Consider the following 16,366-nt stretch of genomic DNA (forward strand, 5'->3'; position numbering starts at 1 on the left):
CAAAGCCAAACTTGTACCAAAAGAAGATCGTGGTCACTGATTGGTGGTCTGCTGCCCATCTGATCCCCTGCAGCTTTCTGAACCCTGGTGAACCCATTACCTCTGAGCAGTGTGCTCAGCGAATCAATGGGATGTGCCTAAAACTGCAACCCCTGCAGCTGGCGTTCGTCAGCAGAACGGGCCGGTTCTTCTCCCCCGCAGTGCCCGGCTGCACGTCGCAGAGCCAGCGCTGCAGAAGTCGAGCAGATAGGGCTGCAGAGTGTGGCTTCATCCACCATTTTCACCTGGCCTGTTGCCAGCCAGCTGCCACTTCTTCAGGCGTTTCAACGACATTTTGCAGGCAAAACGCCTCCACAACCAGCAGGAGGCAGAAAATGCTTTCCAAGAGTTCGTTGAATCCCAAGGCATGGATTTTTACCCTACAGGAGTAAACAAACTTATTTTTCGTTGGCAAAAATGTTGATTGTAATGGTTGCTATTTTGATTAATAAAGGTGTGTTTGAGCCTAGTTGTAATGATTTAACGTTCACGATCCCAAACCACAATTACCAGCCTCATGGTTAGAAAGCACGAGCAACCCAGATGCCCACTAGCAGTTGAGTGGGTAAACAGAGGGTGCCACATCCGTGTGATGAATCATTATCCAGCCATGAAAACGAGTGAAGCGGCGGCCCACACGGTGCTGCGCGTGAACCCTGAGAACGTTGCACTGAGGGGAGGAAGCCAGATCCCGAAGGACACACGCACGCGTTGGTCTGTATGAGATGCCCAGAACAGGCGGGTCCTGGAGACAGAAAGCAGCCTAGTGGCTGCCAGAGGTTAGAGGGAAGGGGTGACGGGCAGTGACTTCTGATAGGTCAGGGTTTCTTGGGGGGCAGGGCACGGTGGCGCAGGGCACGGTGGCCCATGCCGAGGAGGCGGCAGCACGAGGTCTGGGAGCTTCGGGTGGAGGTCTAGTCAGCAGTCCCGGCAGCTGGCCCACTTGGGGATGGGGCGGGGAGGCCATGTGGTTGCTCCGAGGGGCCAGGAGGGAGATGAGGAAGACCCTTAAGACAGCCGCGTGGAGATGCGCAGGGGACCAGTGGACAATTGCCCAGCCTGGGGGTGAAGCCTGACACAGGTCAGATGGGCACTGCGTGTGTAGGGAGAACAGGGGCCCTTGGACGGAGCCCCAGGAGCACAGCAGTTCTGAGTGGAGAACAAGTGGCCGGGGCAAGAGGGAAGAGAGTGGGAAAACAGGGTCAGCTGCTCCCCGGAGGGCGGTGGGCGAGCGCGGAGCCCAGCCAGTGAGGCCGAGGCCGGGGCCCCCATGCAGTGGCCCCGGGAGGGCAGGGGCGCGGCGGGACTGAGACACGGGCGGGAGGAGGGTCTGGGCAAGTGACGGCCACACGGGCAGTCCCTGCTCTGCTTGTGCCCTGCAGTTAAATGTTGTTTAAAGGAAAAAAAGAAGTGAGGATTGGCCTTTGGTGTGTGAGTGTGAGTTGGACTGTTAGGTTCATTCTTTTGCTTTACTTATTTATTTATTTATTTGTCTGTGGCCGTGCCGTGAGCTTGTGGGATCTTAGTTCCCCCGCCAGGGATCAAACCCAGGCCCTCAGTTCTTATATCTACATAAGAAATATGTATATTCTTATGTAAATATGTATAAGAATATATACATAAAAGGTTGTGTTTGCTTTTAACCCAATGGAAGTCACATTGCAGCACTGCTCTGCTCCATGGTGTTTTAGGAGTACACAGAGTATACAGCCTCCATTACTTAATTGCCAAGCGCTAAGTATGAGCATAAATTTTATCAGTCTCTATTCTTAGAAACCCTGAATACTCATTGAAAGGACTGATGCCAAAACTGAAGCTCCAATACTTTGGCCACCTGATGTGAAGAGCCGACTCGTTGGGAAAGACCCTGATGCTGGGAAGGTTCGATGGCAGGAGGAGAAGGGGGCAGCAGAGGACGAGATGGTTGGATGGCAACACCGACTCAATGGACATGAGTTTGAACAAACTCTGGGAGATAGTGAAGGACAGGGAAGCCTGGCCTGCTGCAGTCCATGTGGTCGCAAAGAGTCCGACACGACTGAGCGACTAAACAACAATTCTTAGAAATAAGAAAAGATAAATCGCATGTATTGGGACCTTTGACGTGCCCATGCATTTTTCTCTGCTTGCAAATAATCAGTGATTGGAAATCCAGTGCTATCACACTGATGACTGTAAATAAGTCTCGTGAACTTGTGGCTTGTATTTTGCACAGGCGTCAAGTTGGTCTTTTTCTGTCTAGGCATCCCTCTGTCCTCCTCCCAACATTAGGTCACAATATAAATAGTTACATACAACCTTTCTAAGCAACTTTTAATCAATACGTTGGAGTTTGAAATATGTGATTTGCTGGTTCATTTGAATGTATAAACCTCTGATCATCTTTTAATTCGGGATTTAACCTGCTTTTGGCAATGGCACCCCACTCCAGTACTCTTGCCTGGAGAATCCCATGGATGGAGGAGACTGGTGGGCTGCAGTCCATGGGGTCGCTAAGAGTCGGACACGACTGAGTGACTTCACTTTGACTTTTCACTCTCATGCATTGGAGAAGGAAATGGCAACCCACTCCAGTATTCTTGCCTAGAGAATCCCAGGGATGGGGGAGCCTGGTGGGCTGCCATCTATGGGGTTGTACAGAGTCGGACACGAGTGAAGCGACTTAGAAGCAGCAACCTGCTTTTGCGCTGGCAGCGGCACACAGCTGTGGCTGGTGGATTATCTGCGTGAGCTCTGCAGCTCAGTTTCCAGGTGTTCGTCTTGGTTTCCTGAGAATCAGACCCCATGTCCACCCTTTATTGCAGCCGCGTTCTCCCGCTCAGAGGACAGACACTGTTGCCTCCAGTGGAGCTTCGTTCTTTTCTCAGCAGGTTAGCAAAAATGATGAGTAATTTAAAAATAAAACAGAACTGTTGGTGGCGATTACAGAGATTAGAGGGTGTAGGACTGTGACACGGGCTGGTCAGGTGAAGCACACGGGATGCGGGCTGGAGAAGGGAAGGGTTTGGGACCGCATCCATGAGGGTGGGCTTTGACCATTCCCTGCTGCTCTCCCCCCGACCCCCGAGTCCTCCTGCAGTGTCTGGGAAGAGAGCACGGTCATCACTTCCAGAGCCAAATGTCGCATCCCGTCTGTAGGACTTACTATAATCAGCTTGATCATGGACTTTGACCAGGCATGTCTGGTTCGAGTAACCTGAACCTGTTGTCCAGAGCCAGAAATGATGAGTATTGACATTTTAACACATTGTGGGAAATCGGGTTTTTAAAAGTGATGTTAATGGTTGGATATTGTTTTCCCTGGTCTCAGTCCTAGAAAATGTCAAATGGAACTGCAAGGAAATGCAGATCTGTATTGTACAGACTTAACATTCTAAACCGAAAATATTCCAATGCCTGTTGTATCTGTTCACTTTCAAAGAGTGGACCTCAGACTTTAATTACAGTAAATAGAACGTCAGTTTTAATTGGCTTACAGTATTTTTCAAACAGACATTTTTTCCTAAAGAGAAAAAAGTTTGGATGCTGACAGTTAGGTTCCTATCATGGAAATAGTACAGATCATTTATTGCACATATTTGGAATTTATTCAGGCTCTACTAGTTTTTTTCTGCAAAAATAAGACAAATGCAGTGTACATATGAACATGCTTTTGGAATCTTAAACTTTGGAATTTCCTGTCTAATGTTTATCTAAACTCCTAAGTTTAATTTGCTTTGATACTTTTTTTCAGTTGAATTCTTTTGAGCAAAAAGAAGAGTTTTTCTTTAAGTAAAAATAATTGTGGAGTTCTTTACGTTTGTCTTCTACTGTATTCAAAGCAGTCTTTCATAGAATGGTCTTAACTGTTGGATTCGTTGTAAGAAGCACTTATATTTAGCCAAAATGATGGGAATTAAATAGTCTCTTCATAGGTGAGTGAAGACAGTTTGGTGCTATTAGGAGAAACTTAAGGAAACTTGTGTCTGAAAGATACAGGCTTGCGTCTGGTGGTGAACGGGTTAAGGAGTGGGCAGGAATGTGGAGAGGGTCTCTTCGATTGGAAGCGGGGCAGACAGCCGCACCGTCATGCCTCCTGGGCCTGCTCGCCGCGCCCCCCACGCCCCCCACGACGCCCGGCCCCTCACCCTCCCGCGTCTCCCCTGTTGTCTTCCCCCGCTGAAACGCCGCGGTCCACTAGCATCGCAGCCTCTCCAGCCTTTGCAACACGCACGCCTGTCTCACCTGGCGGAAACTTCCTCCTGTCGTCAGTTCCCCGTCCACGCGGCCTCAAGTCTACTCGAAGGCCCACGGTCACGGTCCAGGCATCCCGCCCTGCTTCCTGCCCTCCCCAGTGTGTCTTACCCGCCCTTCCGCTCAGCGCAGAGGCATCTGTTTTCTCAGTGAATTTGGAAGAGATTAAACGAGGACTTCCAGAAAGCCCCCCCGACCAGCTCACTGTTCATCTGGATCTGGGCCCATGGATCTGACTGCCTGTCCTCTGACTGTGGGTGAGCTGTGCGCCCAGGAAAGGCGCCCTCTGCCCGCTCAGCTCCCGCCCCGCCCCGGACCCCCGCCATCCGCCTGCGGGTCCCAGCGTATCCTCTAAGACGGCTCTCCTGACCCTGCGCCTCCTGTGACTGTCGCCCGATTGCCTTCAGCGCTTGACTGCAGAGCCCCTCACGAGAGCAAGCCTGTGCTCCCCGCCTCCCCCCATCCTCTGTCCACTGGGCTTTCGAGCCTGCCAGGGCTGCTGACCTGCTGTGGTCCCGGCCGCCGCTGGCCTCCACTCCAGCAGACGCTCTGCTGACCAGTCAGCTGACTCCTCCTCCCGGCACCCGTGGGCTCTGTGGCTGCTCTGCCCAGGGCTCCTGACGCCCGAGATGGTCCCCTTCCCTCCTGGCCTCCCCCAGCCTCCCTGGCCGGCACCTCTCACTTCCCAGCCACCCAGCAGTGACTCCTCGCTGGGCTCAAACCTCGGCTCTTCTTGCCCACACTCAGCGCCTTGCTGCTCTGTCTCATCTTGGCCTGTGTTCCCTAGGACTCCAGATTGGGAGGCTCTGGACTGGACACGGCCGCTTGAAGGCCCGAGTACGTCTCAGATTAAGCTTGTCTGAAACTGGACGGTTAGCCCTCCCTCCAAGGCCTGCTCTTCCTGTAGACATCCCCCCTCAGAGATCAGCGCCTGCCTCCTTCCCTCGATCCTGGGGGGCCGTGGAGAGGAGACCTAGTCCCTGTGGCTCCCCTCCCTGCCCGCTTCCCAGCCATGATGCTCAGTGCCCATGCCGTGTGGGCAGTCTGTCCGGTGTGAGGACACGCTGGATTGCTTCTCCCCAGCGGGACTGGAGCTTTGTGTTTGCCAGTCGGTGCTGAAATCCTGACGTGACGGGCTGTTCATGTTCTGTAGCTGATCGATGCTCTTAGAAGCCACCTTGTCTCCAAAGAGTTCTGTGTGTGTGCGCACCTGCACACGTGCATAAGTTGTGATAAAATACATGTAACATGAATTTAACATTTTAACCAGTTTATTGAATGACTGGGTGACTTCAGTGGAGTCAGGCTAAGAGATGGCCTTGGGGTGCCGTCAGCCTTTTTCCCAGAGGAACACTCCAGAGCCTGGTGGCCTTGTAGACCTTACCTTTTTTCTTTACTCTCCCCAGTGTTTCAGGTCACTTGTCTGTGTGTCGTTTAAGAATCTCTTCATCCACTTTGTTGTTAGGATTTATGTTTAGGAAAGTATCTCAGACTTCCCTGGGTCTGGAGAAGGCAGGCTTGGATTCCGGGTTCTCCCCTGGCACGGGCCTGCCAGGTCGAGGTGGAGGCTGAAGGCTGGCCTGAGTAGTGGTGGTCTGTGTGGTCTTGGGGGTCAGAGGACCTCCTCTTCTCTGGAGGGGCAGGGAGATCCTTTGTGTGGAGCCTGGAGAAGCTTGACAGGGTCAGTCTTCAGATTCTCCCCCTCTTTCTAAATTTGTGTTTACATTTAGTTACTTACTCATTTAACTGTTTTCTAGGAGTTTGCAGCACTTACTAAGGAACTGAATGTGTGCAGGGAGCAGCTTCTTGAAAGAGAAGAAGAAATCGCTGAGCTGAAAGCGGAAAGGAACAACACCAGGGTCAGTAGGGGGATTCTCACGTGTTGACATTCGCCCCGCGGGGGTCAGCGCCGGGCTCTGTGCTGCTGTCTTTAAACTCTGTCTGGTTTTCAACCCATTTTCCACATTTTCCCACTGAGCGGACCAGGGTGGGTCAGTTTGGGGTTGTCATACCTCGCTTCAAATTTATGATGAGAGCTAATGTAATTTTAGTACATTTGAGGGGGGTTTCTCTTAACTTACATTTTTGTCCATGCTTCACTTTGTGTGGGATCTTAATTCCCCGGCTGGGGATTAAACCCACGACCCCTGCAGAAGTGTGGAGTCTTAACTACTGGGCCACCAGGGAGGTCCAGTCTAACTTTAGACTGAACTGGCGGGATTCCAACGTGCCTTAGCACAGTTTTGGTCTTAGCATGAGGCTGAGAGGAGCCACCGCCCCGAATCCCAGCCTGAGGCTGACGGTGCTGCTCTGGCCTCTCCCTGCAGCTGCTGCTGGAGCACCTGGAGTGCCTGGTCTCACGGCACGAGCGGTCCCTGCGGATGACGGTGGTCAAGCGGCAGGCGCAGTCCCCAGCTGGCGTGTCCAGTGAGGTGGAGGTGCTCAAGGCGCTGAAGTCGCTGTTCGAGCACCACAAGGCCCTGGACGAGAAGGTACCAGCCACCCGGCCATCCTGGATTTGTACACTTGCTGCCTTGTTGAGTGGACGACGCATGTGTTTGTGTAACTAGTTGACTTTTGAGCGTCTTGTATTCTTGTAAATACATTTTTTCTGTAAGAAGTCAGAGTTTTAAATATAGTTAAGCAGCACTGCCTGCGCACATGCTCAGTCGTGTCCGAGTCTTTCCGACCCTGTGGACTGCAGCCCACCACGCTCCTCTCTTCATGGGGCTTCCCAGGCAAGAACACCGCAGTGGGGCCCACCTTCTACTCCGGGGACCTTCCTGACCCAGGGATTGGACCTGCCCTCTTGTATTGACAGGCGGATTCTTTACCGCTGAGCCACCTGGGAAGCCCCCAGTTAAAAAGTATTAGTTGGCATAAATATTTCAAGATTTATTAAATTCTGTGTATCAATTTGCAGTTTAAAACTGGGTAATAAAATTAATTTAGGATAACATTTTGTTCTCTCAAACTTAGAATTGAAAGCTGTTAACAAGCAGATTTTCTTGACGTTAAGATCAATGAGAGACGTTAAAGGTGCTCTGTTACGGTAGCCGTGTATGAGGGCTAACGTGAGCCGTGAGAAGTGTGCTAACGTGCATACACACGGCAGCACGCAGTGACTCGGCCCCCTTCATCTCAGGTGAGAGAGCGATTGCGAGTAGCGCTCGAGAGGTGTAGCTTGTTAGAAGAAGAGCTGGGCGCCACACACAAAGAGGTAAGCTCGATCCGCCGTCATGTAATTCGGCTAGGGCTTGTCATTTTTATCCCTTCGTTATGAAAAAGGATGAAGGCTGTAGCGGTGGGCATCAGGTGTTATTTGTCTTTCTGGTTGAGGACCTGCCCACCTGGGGTATTTTAATGACCAGTAAACTAGCCTTGTGGCTCAGAGCTACAGGATCTCTTCAGTGCCTCTTTGTCCAGGAGAAGACAGATTCTGACTCTGATCACCTGGCTCTATTCGGGGTGGACAGCATCACCATGCATTTTCTTTTATGTTGTGTTTTCAGTTTAGAGTTGAGGTTTTCCAAGTGGGGTTTTGCTGTGTTTACTTATTTCTTTATTCTCCTTCAATTTTTTGGTTTCAGCTGATGATTCTTAAAGAACAGAATAACCAGAAAAAGGTACTAACGGACGGGGTGCTTGATGTAAATCACGAGCAGGAAAGCACGCCAAGCGCCAATGGAAAGGCAAGTCCTCCGCCTCGTGCTCTGCCTGGTTCTCGTCTTACTGTCCAGTCTGTGCAGGGCTTTTGGGAACCTCTCACCAATGCGCCATGTAGGTTGGAGCGGCCGTGAGGGTCCTGTGAGCTCCCAGAGCGCAGAACGCAGTGTGGACCTCACCGATTGCCCGGAGTGCTGTGTCCCCTCCCTCCCGAAACACGACCACCTGAGGCTTCCTTCCCCCCCTTAGAGATCCTCCGACGGCTCTCTGAGCCACGAGGAAGACCTGGCCAAAGTGATGGAGCTCCAGGAAGTCATCGACAAGCAGTCAAGGGAGCACAGCCAGATGAAGGAGCGCCTGGCAGCCCTCTCTGCCCATGTGACGGAGCTGGAGGAAGACCTGGACACGGCCCGGAAGGACCTCATCAAGTCCGAGGAGGTGAACACGAAACTGCAGCGGGACGTCCGCGAAGTGAGTGACGGCGGCCGCATCCGTTGTCCCGCGGTGGACTGTGGGTCCCTTGTTCTCCCGGGGATCTCAGCCTAGGGACGGCTGCATGAGCAAGAGCAGGGCACCAGTGGGACCATGGCCGGTGGCCTCCCTGCCTCTGTGTCACAGGCTCTGGGGTCCGGGCGGCCCGTTGGCGGTGGACCAACACGAGGGCGGCCCTGGCGCTGTGCTGCACCCTGGGTGTGGACTCCGCACTCCCTACAAGTTCTAGGCGGCCCAGTGTGTTCCTTTTTAGAAATTCATGCATCCATCCATTCAGTTATTGGCGTATAGTTGCTTTGTACTGCTGTGTCAGTTTCTGCTGTACAGCAAGGTGAATCATATCCCTCTTTTTTTGGATTTCCTACCCATTCACTTCACCACGGAGCACGGAGTAGCGGTCCCTGCGCTGTGCAGTAGGGCCGATCTTACGCGTGGATCCGTAGTGAGTATGTGTTACTCACTGGCGATCTTACGCGTGGATCAGTAGTGAGTATGTGTCCCTCCCCCGCCTCAGACCCTCAGGCCCGAGCTGCATGACCATGCGGAATCACGATGATTCTGGCGGTCACGTCTGCGGGTGTCGTGAGTTGTGAGAAGCTCCCTAGCGGTCACTGTGAACGCAGGAGAGTGCTGGCTCAGGCCTCCTCCTGTGAGCCTCGCCTCTCCTCTGTGCGCAGACAGACAGCGCCCACGCTGCCCCCACACCCACCGTGAGACCGTCTCAGGGAACCCCTCCAACACGTGGTACAGCAGGGGTACTTGTTTAGTAGCTTGGTGTGAGTAATTCTGGGTGAGAACTCAAAGCAGAAATATTTGCACACGTTTGTACAACCTGTTCACACTACTCTTTGGCAGTAGGAGGAGATTAGGTGTCAGAGTTTAATACGTAGAGAATTCTGGAAAAAGTGTTTTTAAGACCTTTCACTTTTAATGTTAGGACTTTCCCCACGTTGGTTACTAGTGACCAGGGAGGGACCTGAAATGGGTTTTGAGCCGGCGGACAGGAGTCGCACCACCAGCAAGTTCTGGCCCTGGTTTGAGCACTTCATACATGTGGTGTAACTGCTTTAGAAGAACTAGGCTTGAGAAGGCTGCACCCAGTTGTATTAAACTTTGAATTCTCTTTCCACTCGTTAATATTCTCACTTTAATTTTGAGGAAATTGCATGAGATTTTTCCAACTTTTACCCGAGGAAACGAGCCTCAGAGCTCCTTATTGGATCTGTTGAAGGTCCCTCCCTGTTCTGGGTCAAGCCCGCCTGTATGGTGTAGCAGACAGAGGTCCTGACTTCCTGCCGGATACCTTCCCTCCTGGAATTCTTGCAGTAACAGGGTGGTTTAGGGTGTTTGCTGTGTGGGTTTATTATGTAGAAAAGAAGCTTGGGAAACCGAGTGCCCAGACAGAACGTTAAGACAGATGGGTGCCAGTCGTGGCAGACGTGACATTGAGGTAGGTGCACTTTCGCTCATGCCAGGGAAAACTGCCACGTCTAGGACTTTAATCTTGAGGACGCTAACTTTATGTTTGATTTGAATGTTAGGATTTAGCCCAGCTTTTTTACTCTTAAGTGTATCGGAGTGTTCCATGATAATGAGTTACCTTTTCTCCTCTGCAATGCCCGGTGTAGGCCATGGCCCAGAAGGAGGACATGGAAGAGAGAATCACTACCCTTGAGAAACGCTACCTCGCCGCACAGCGCGAAGCCACCTCTGTGCATGACCTCAATGATAAACTTGAAAATGAAATCGCAAATAAGGATTCTATGCATCGACAGGTAATGGCTTTTATTGAACTGTGTCTGACTTTTATAGCAGTGCGAGGAAGGTAAAGACCTGTTCATGCGTTGGAAATTAAGCCCCAATGTAAAGTTCTTATGACCCTAAAATACTGTGTCAAAAAGTGTGGATGTACATCCTGGTAAATCAGCTGTACTGGAATGAAATACATTTTTTAAAAATCGGGGGTGACTGCAACTTACAGGTTTCAATTATTTGGGATTTGGTTTAACCATTTTGTGGAATTCCACTCACGACACTTTTGTTTCACTTGAACGTGAATCTGTTGGCTTGTTAGCATTTTTACTGACAGAGCCGAGGGCGGCAGGAACTTCACGGCAGCTGGCTGCCTGCTGGGAACTGGGGTCCCTGTGACAAAAGGCAGGGTTAGAGCTCCGGTCTGATTAGGCTTTGCACCTCCTGTGGTTTGGTGAGCCTTACTTGCTCCTGTTCCCCGGTGGTCTCAGATAATCAGGACTTAACCAGGAGAACCAAATCTGGCTTCTCAAAGCAAAGTGAGTTGGTCTGGTGTGTTGCAAAGGGTATCATTGGCCCCGACACAAAAATAAAATACTAGAAACCCACTAAAATTTATGATGTGGAATGCTAATTAAGAGCATTACGATATACAAAATAATGGTTGTAAAAGGCAGATCAGGAAATACCCTGTACCATATGCTGTTGTTTTCTGAGGGTTTTAAAGCGTATCGTATTGTTTGTGTATGTACATAGAGTAATAACACACACAGAAAAAACAAGAAAGCTGCTTAGAAACAAATGTTAATCTCTCAGAAACCTGAGCTTATAGATAATTTAATTTTTTTTCCTTTTTTGAAAAAGAATCCGTCTAAATTTTCTACATTGAAAGTTTTTCAGACTGACAAGATCTTTTAAAAGAATAATCGTGCATTTACAAATATCAGTTGACTGGCATTTCACCAGGCACACTCTTAGCGTGTCTGTATTTCAGAGGAGATGAAAGCCGTATTTTGGCTCACATGCCCGTGGCCGTCTGTGGTCAGCAGGGTTCCCTTAAAAAGATGATTCTGGTGATGTTTTAAGAAGGGTCAGTACTGAACCCTTCTTCCCTTAACTTGTCAACAAGAATGAATAAGCTTCTATAGAAAACTGATCTTTAATGTACAAGAACTTTTTTTTTTTTTTAAGACTTCTTTGGGGTCGTTTAGGAAAAGCAAATACTCTGGCGGGAGGAGTTCTGCCCAGTGAGACTAAGCCCAGGAACACTGAGAGAAAATTCACTGTGCCGCAGCTGCTGAAACAGAGCTAATCCGGCAGACACGTGCGTTCAGGGTTCGTCTCAGCGACTCGGCCGCTTTCACGCTCTGCTCTCCCCTTGTAGACAGAGGATAGAAACCGGCAGTTGCAGGAGCGCCTGGAGCTGGCGGAGCAGAAGCTGCAGCAGACGCTGCGGAGGGCGGAGACGCTGCCCGAGGTGGAGGCTGAGCTGGCGCAGAGGGTGGCTGCGCTCTCCAAGGTACTGCTCTGGGTCCGCCGGGGCCGGGCGTGCGCAGAGGTGGCCGCGCTCTCCAAGCGCCGCTCTGGGTCCCGGGGGATGGGGGCCTGCGGGGAGGGCCTGTTCCCGTGCTGTCCCACCGCGCCCCTGCCCCTGCTGCCCAGTCCAGGCAGGAGCGCAGACGCAGGAGTCATGCTGCCCGTCTGAGACGGGGGCACTCCTGGAGTGTCGGACAGTGTCCCCGCTTCTGTGTCATCCCTCCGTTAATCTCCCCCCATTTTGTTCCGTGTTCTGTGTGTCCCTGGGACGCTTCAGCTCCGAGTCACTGCTTCTCAAGAGTTCAGTCAGTCACCAACTCAAAGCCTTGGCAGGATAGTTCTTCTCAGACCTAGGAAAATCCCATTCTCGTTTAGGAGACTCTTAAGTCTTTATTCAGAGAAGTCACTGGCGACCCACTCCATACCCTTGGCCTGGAAAATCCCGTGGATGGAGGAGCCTGGTGGGCTGCAGTCCATGGGGTCGCCAAGAGTCGGACACGACTGAGTGGCTTCACTTTCACTTTTCACTTTCACGCATTGGAGAAGGAAATGGCAACCCACTCCAGTGTTCTTGCCTGGAGAATCCCAGGGATGGCGGAGCCTGGTGGGCTGCCGTCTCTGGGGTCGCACAGAGTCGGACACGACTGAAGCGACTCGGCAGCAGCAGCAGCAGCAGTAAGCCTTTATTCACACACTTGTTGAAAGTTACAGCGGGGCACGAGCCCCACTCCCAGCGCGCTGTCCCCGGGAGCCCGCAGGTGAGAGGCTGCGTCCCGGGGATGTGGCGCTGCTGGGGGCATCATCCCCACTGCCAGCCGGCCAGCCACCCCGTCCTTCTGGCAGGAAAGGTGTTGTCCCACGCTGCTGGTGGGCACTGGCTGGGCACAGACAGTCGGGCGGGCCTGTGCGTGCGGCACAGCTGTTGAGAGCGTTGCCCGGAGCTCAGTGAGCGGCTGAGGGGCCGTCCGGTGCTCGCAGACCCTCCCAGAGCAGGGTCACTAATAGCCGCCAGGCGGCGCCCTTCTGCCTGTGATCTTCCTCTCAAGGCTTGGTTTCTCCTCTCCCCCGGCATCTCTGCTGTCCGTCCCCGGTCGGCCTTGTAGTCCGACCTTTTGTCTTGCGGAAGCTCTGCCACTAAGGAGGCTAAACAGTTCGAACTTCCCTCCCAGCTTAGGAAGGTAGAACGTGTGCCTCGCGCGTCCTGTGCTTGCTGCTGCCCGCTGCCCACCGCGGCTCGTCACACGCAGTCCAAGGAGGGGGCGCAGCAGCCACGGATGCGGGGCCCAGGGCGGTGGGGAGCACGTCTCCTCTCACGAGCCGGTCACCAGCACCTTCTGTCACCCACGTGTCACATGCGAAGCCACTCAGGTGGTTTGAGCAGGCATGCGGGCGTGCCCCCCGCAAACCCGGGGCCCGTGGCCCGCATAGAGCATGGCCCGCCTGCCGCCCCTGGGGTCACAGCCCGCGTGCCATCAGGATGGGGCGCTGCGAGCGGGACTGACCCTGTTCTTGGCCGACAGGCGGAAGAGAGACACGGCAACATCGAGGAGAGGCTGCGGCAGATGGAGGCCCAGCTGGAGGAGAAGAACCAGGAGCTGCAGCGGGTGCGTGTGCTGACGGGGAGGCCGCGTCTGGGCTGGCACCGCCTTTTTCCGCTGCTCCCGTCTCTGCCGTCGAGTGTGTGCGTGTGTGGCCTCGTCTGCTGACCTGGGCACCCGCCTCCTCAGGAGCAGGGCCAGAGGTGGTCGCCCATAGGCAGTGGGCAGGGGCCAGGGGAACCCCCACATCCAAGGAGGCTGCTTATTGCTCTGAGCAGCCAGTCGGGGGAGCTGCTCGGGGTACAGGTGGCCTTTAGAGTTCCCCTCAGACAAACCTGAGGTGCCAGTCCGAGGCCCACGAAGCTGAAGGCATGGCGCCCAGGTGTGCACCCTGCTTGCCTTGGAGGAGGCGCTGGAGTCCCCCATGCCAGACTGCTGGTCCAGACACGTGTGTAGGATGGCTGCTCCTGGACAGGAGGAGAACCGCTGCTGCGCTGCGACAGAAGGCACGTCAGGAAAGGGCGACGGTGGAGGCTCGCATCCCCGAGTCCTGAGAGAGGTTTCCCGGAGGGGTTGGCCACACGGAGATGTGGGCCATCCGGGAAGCGGAGGGCCTCCCAGGCCCGGGCTCAGGCGTCAGTACTGTCCCCACCACGCCTGTGTTCTTGGGCCTGGACTGCAGAGCCTCACATGCGGGTTCCCAGGGGCAGCGATGCTGACTCCCATCATGAGACCCGCGGTGAGGCGCCCTCCCCTCCTCGGCAGAGAGCTCACCGTCTCCCGATCAGGGGTACACCTCCTTACTTTCAGAACTGCTGCTCAGAGGCTGTTGAGATCGGGATGCTGTTTATGACTAAGCCAATTCAAAGTAGACTTTTGTTTTGCTTTAAAAATATTTGAATACTGATGTCTTAATGTGGAATCTGTGACAGGTTTTATTTTCTTGGGCTCAAAAATCACTGCAGATGGTGACTGCAGCCATGAGATTAAAAAATCCTTGCTCCTTGGAAAGCTATGATAAACCTAGATAGCATATTAAAAAGTAGTGACATCACTTTGCCAACCAGAGTCCATATAGTCAAAGCTATCGTTTTTTTCCAGTAGTCACATATGGATGTGAGAGTTGGACCAGAAAGAAGGCCGAACGCTGAAGAACTGATGCTTCTGAATTGTCTTGCTAGAGAAGGTTCTGTTTTAACGGAAAATGCTTAACAGAAAATAATCTGTTTTTTAATTGTTTATGATGGAGAACTTGAAACATGCCCCAGAGTGGAAGGAGTAGTATAACAAATACCCATGGCCCATCAATTAGCTTCAGCAGTTTCCAGCACAGGGCCAGTCTCAAATATATCGTTCTTTTGTCTTCTCTCCATTTTTTTTTTATATACAGTAGATCCTAAAACAGCTTTTTAAACCATGAAATTGATGTTCATTATATAAAACACAGACTTGCCCACTTTGTTTTTTCATTGAAAAATTGCTTGAGGTAGTTACTTCTAGTTTTTTAATATGAATCATCATATTGGAAAGGATGCTGAGAGGTCACCCTGATGCTGGGAAAGATTGACGGCAGGAAGAGAGTGGATGACAGAGGATGAGATGGTTGGATGGCCTCACCAACTTGATGGACATGAGTTTGAGCAAGTTCTGGGAGTTGGTGATGGGCAGGGAAGCCTGGCGTGCTGCAGTGCATGGGGTCGCACAGTCAGACACGACTGAGTAGCTGAACTGAACTGAATATGAATTATCATTGGAAGAAAAGCTGTGACCAACCTAGACAGCATATTAAACAGCAGAGACGTGACTTGGCCATCAAAGGTCCACCTAGTCAAAGCTGTGGTTTTTCCAGTGGTCATGTATGGATGTGAGAGCTGGACCATAAAGAAGGCTGAGTGCCGAAGAATTGATGCTTTTGAACTGAGGTGTTGGAGAAGACCCTTGAGAGTCCCCTGGACTTCACGGAGATCAAACCAATCTATCCCAAAGGAACTCAGTCCTGAATATTTGTTGGAAGGACTTACGCTAAAGCTGAAGCTCCAATACTTTTTCTAATACCTGATGCGAAGAACTGACACATTGGAAAAGACCCTGATGCTGGGAAAGATTGAGGGCAGGAGGAGAAGCTATGACAGAGGACAGTCGGTTGGATGGCATCAGCGACCCAGTGGATGTGAGTTTGAGCAGACTCTGGGAAGCAGTGAAGGGCGGGGAGGCCTGGCGTGCTGCAGTCCATGGGGTCACAGAGAGTCAGACACGACCAAGTGACTGAAAAACAGCAATCGTTACGAAGAATTCAAGTGATGTTGGATGTAAAGAAGCATACGTGAAAGCCTGTCTCCACTCGCTTTTCTTCCAAAATGAATTTTCTCACCTTTTGCTTGATAAATTGAATTCATTTCACCCCCTAAATCCAGACTCAGGCTTCTGTTTATATATTGGGGAATTCCTCCACCAACATGTGTGTAAGCCGATTCCCTTTAAAGTCTGCTTGTTTCTGAGTGTAAATCTACTTGCTCCCCGAGCCCCTCCGACAGGTAATGGCGGGTGACAGTAAGGTCCCCCAGGTGCTCTGCCAAAGAGAAGCGTTGGGAGTGACCTTTGACCAGTGAAGTCCCTGCTGCCCTCTGCACCTGCCCGTCTGCTCTGGTGATGCTCAAGAGCCCCCAGAGGTGGCCGTGGAAGGGACCGCCTTGGGAGCCAGGGCGCAGGCCGCTCGCGTCGCGGCTCCCCGGTGCTTTTAAAATAATGATCGTGCTTGTTCTTGAAGTTAATGAGTTTTTGTTGTTCCTGTTTTAGGCAAGGCAGAGAGAAAAAATGAATGAAGAACACAATAAACGCTTATCAGATACCGTGGATAAGCTTCTGTCCGAATCAAATGAGAGGCTTCAGCTTCATCTGAAGGAGAGAATGGCTGCTCTGGAGGATAAGGTGAGCCGGCCCCTCAGCCACTTTACCAAGAGGCGTCTGACCCGGCCCGGGCTGGTTTGTTGGGGGGGAGCCACGGGGAATCTCCAGGAGAGGAGCTGGAAACCTGTTCCTGTAGAGGGCCCCTCAGTGGTGTCTTTACTGGTGTGAATAATTGAGCAGCGGCATGTCACGCTACTCAGCAG

The 16,366-nt window shown here is 52.1% G+C and overlaps 1 protein-coding gene across 6 annotated transcripts in view; it reads left to right on the forward strand.

The window, feature by feature from the left end:
- The window catches only part of PPFIA1 (PTPRF interacting protein alpha 1), an 80,077-nt gene that overhangs the window by 25,528 nt on the left and 38,183 nt on the right, over nucleotides 1-16,366 (forward strand). For all 6 annotated transcript variants that reach the window (XR_008201526.1, XM_052662121.1, XM_052662122.1 and 3 more), the window contains exons 3-11: nucleotides 6,030-6,131; nucleotides 6,600-6,764; nucleotides 7,418-7,492; nucleotides 7,863-7,964; nucleotides 8,188-8,409; nucleotides 10,059-10,205; nucleotides 11,567-11,701; nucleotides 13,239-13,322; nucleotides 16,053-16,184. Coding sequence is in view for 5 of the 6 variants with exons in the window: in XM_052662121.1 (XP_052518081.1) it covers nucleotides 6,030-6,131; nucleotides 6,600-6,764; nucleotides 7,418-7,492; nucleotides 7,863-7,964; nucleotides 8,188-8,409; nucleotides 10,059-10,205; nucleotides 11,567-11,701; nucleotides 13,239-13,322; nucleotides 16,053-16,184 (1,164 nt within the window). In the remaining variant the exon portion in view is untranslated. The remainder of the gene's footprint in view (nucleotides 1-6,029; nucleotides 6,132-6,599; nucleotides 6,765-7,417; nucleotides 7,493-7,862; nucleotides 7,965-8,187; nucleotides 8,410-10,058; nucleotides 10,206-11,566; nucleotides 11,702-13,238; nucleotides 13,323-16,052; nucleotides 16,185-16,366) is intronic.

This window comes from Budorcas taxicolor, chromosome 25 (assembly GCF_023091745.1).
Source record: "Budorcas taxicolor isolate Tak-1 chromosome 25, Takin1.1, whole genome shotgun sequence".
Lineage (NCBI taxonomy): Eukaryota > Metazoa > Chordata > Mammalia > Artiodactyla > Bovidae > Budorcas > Budorcas taxicolor.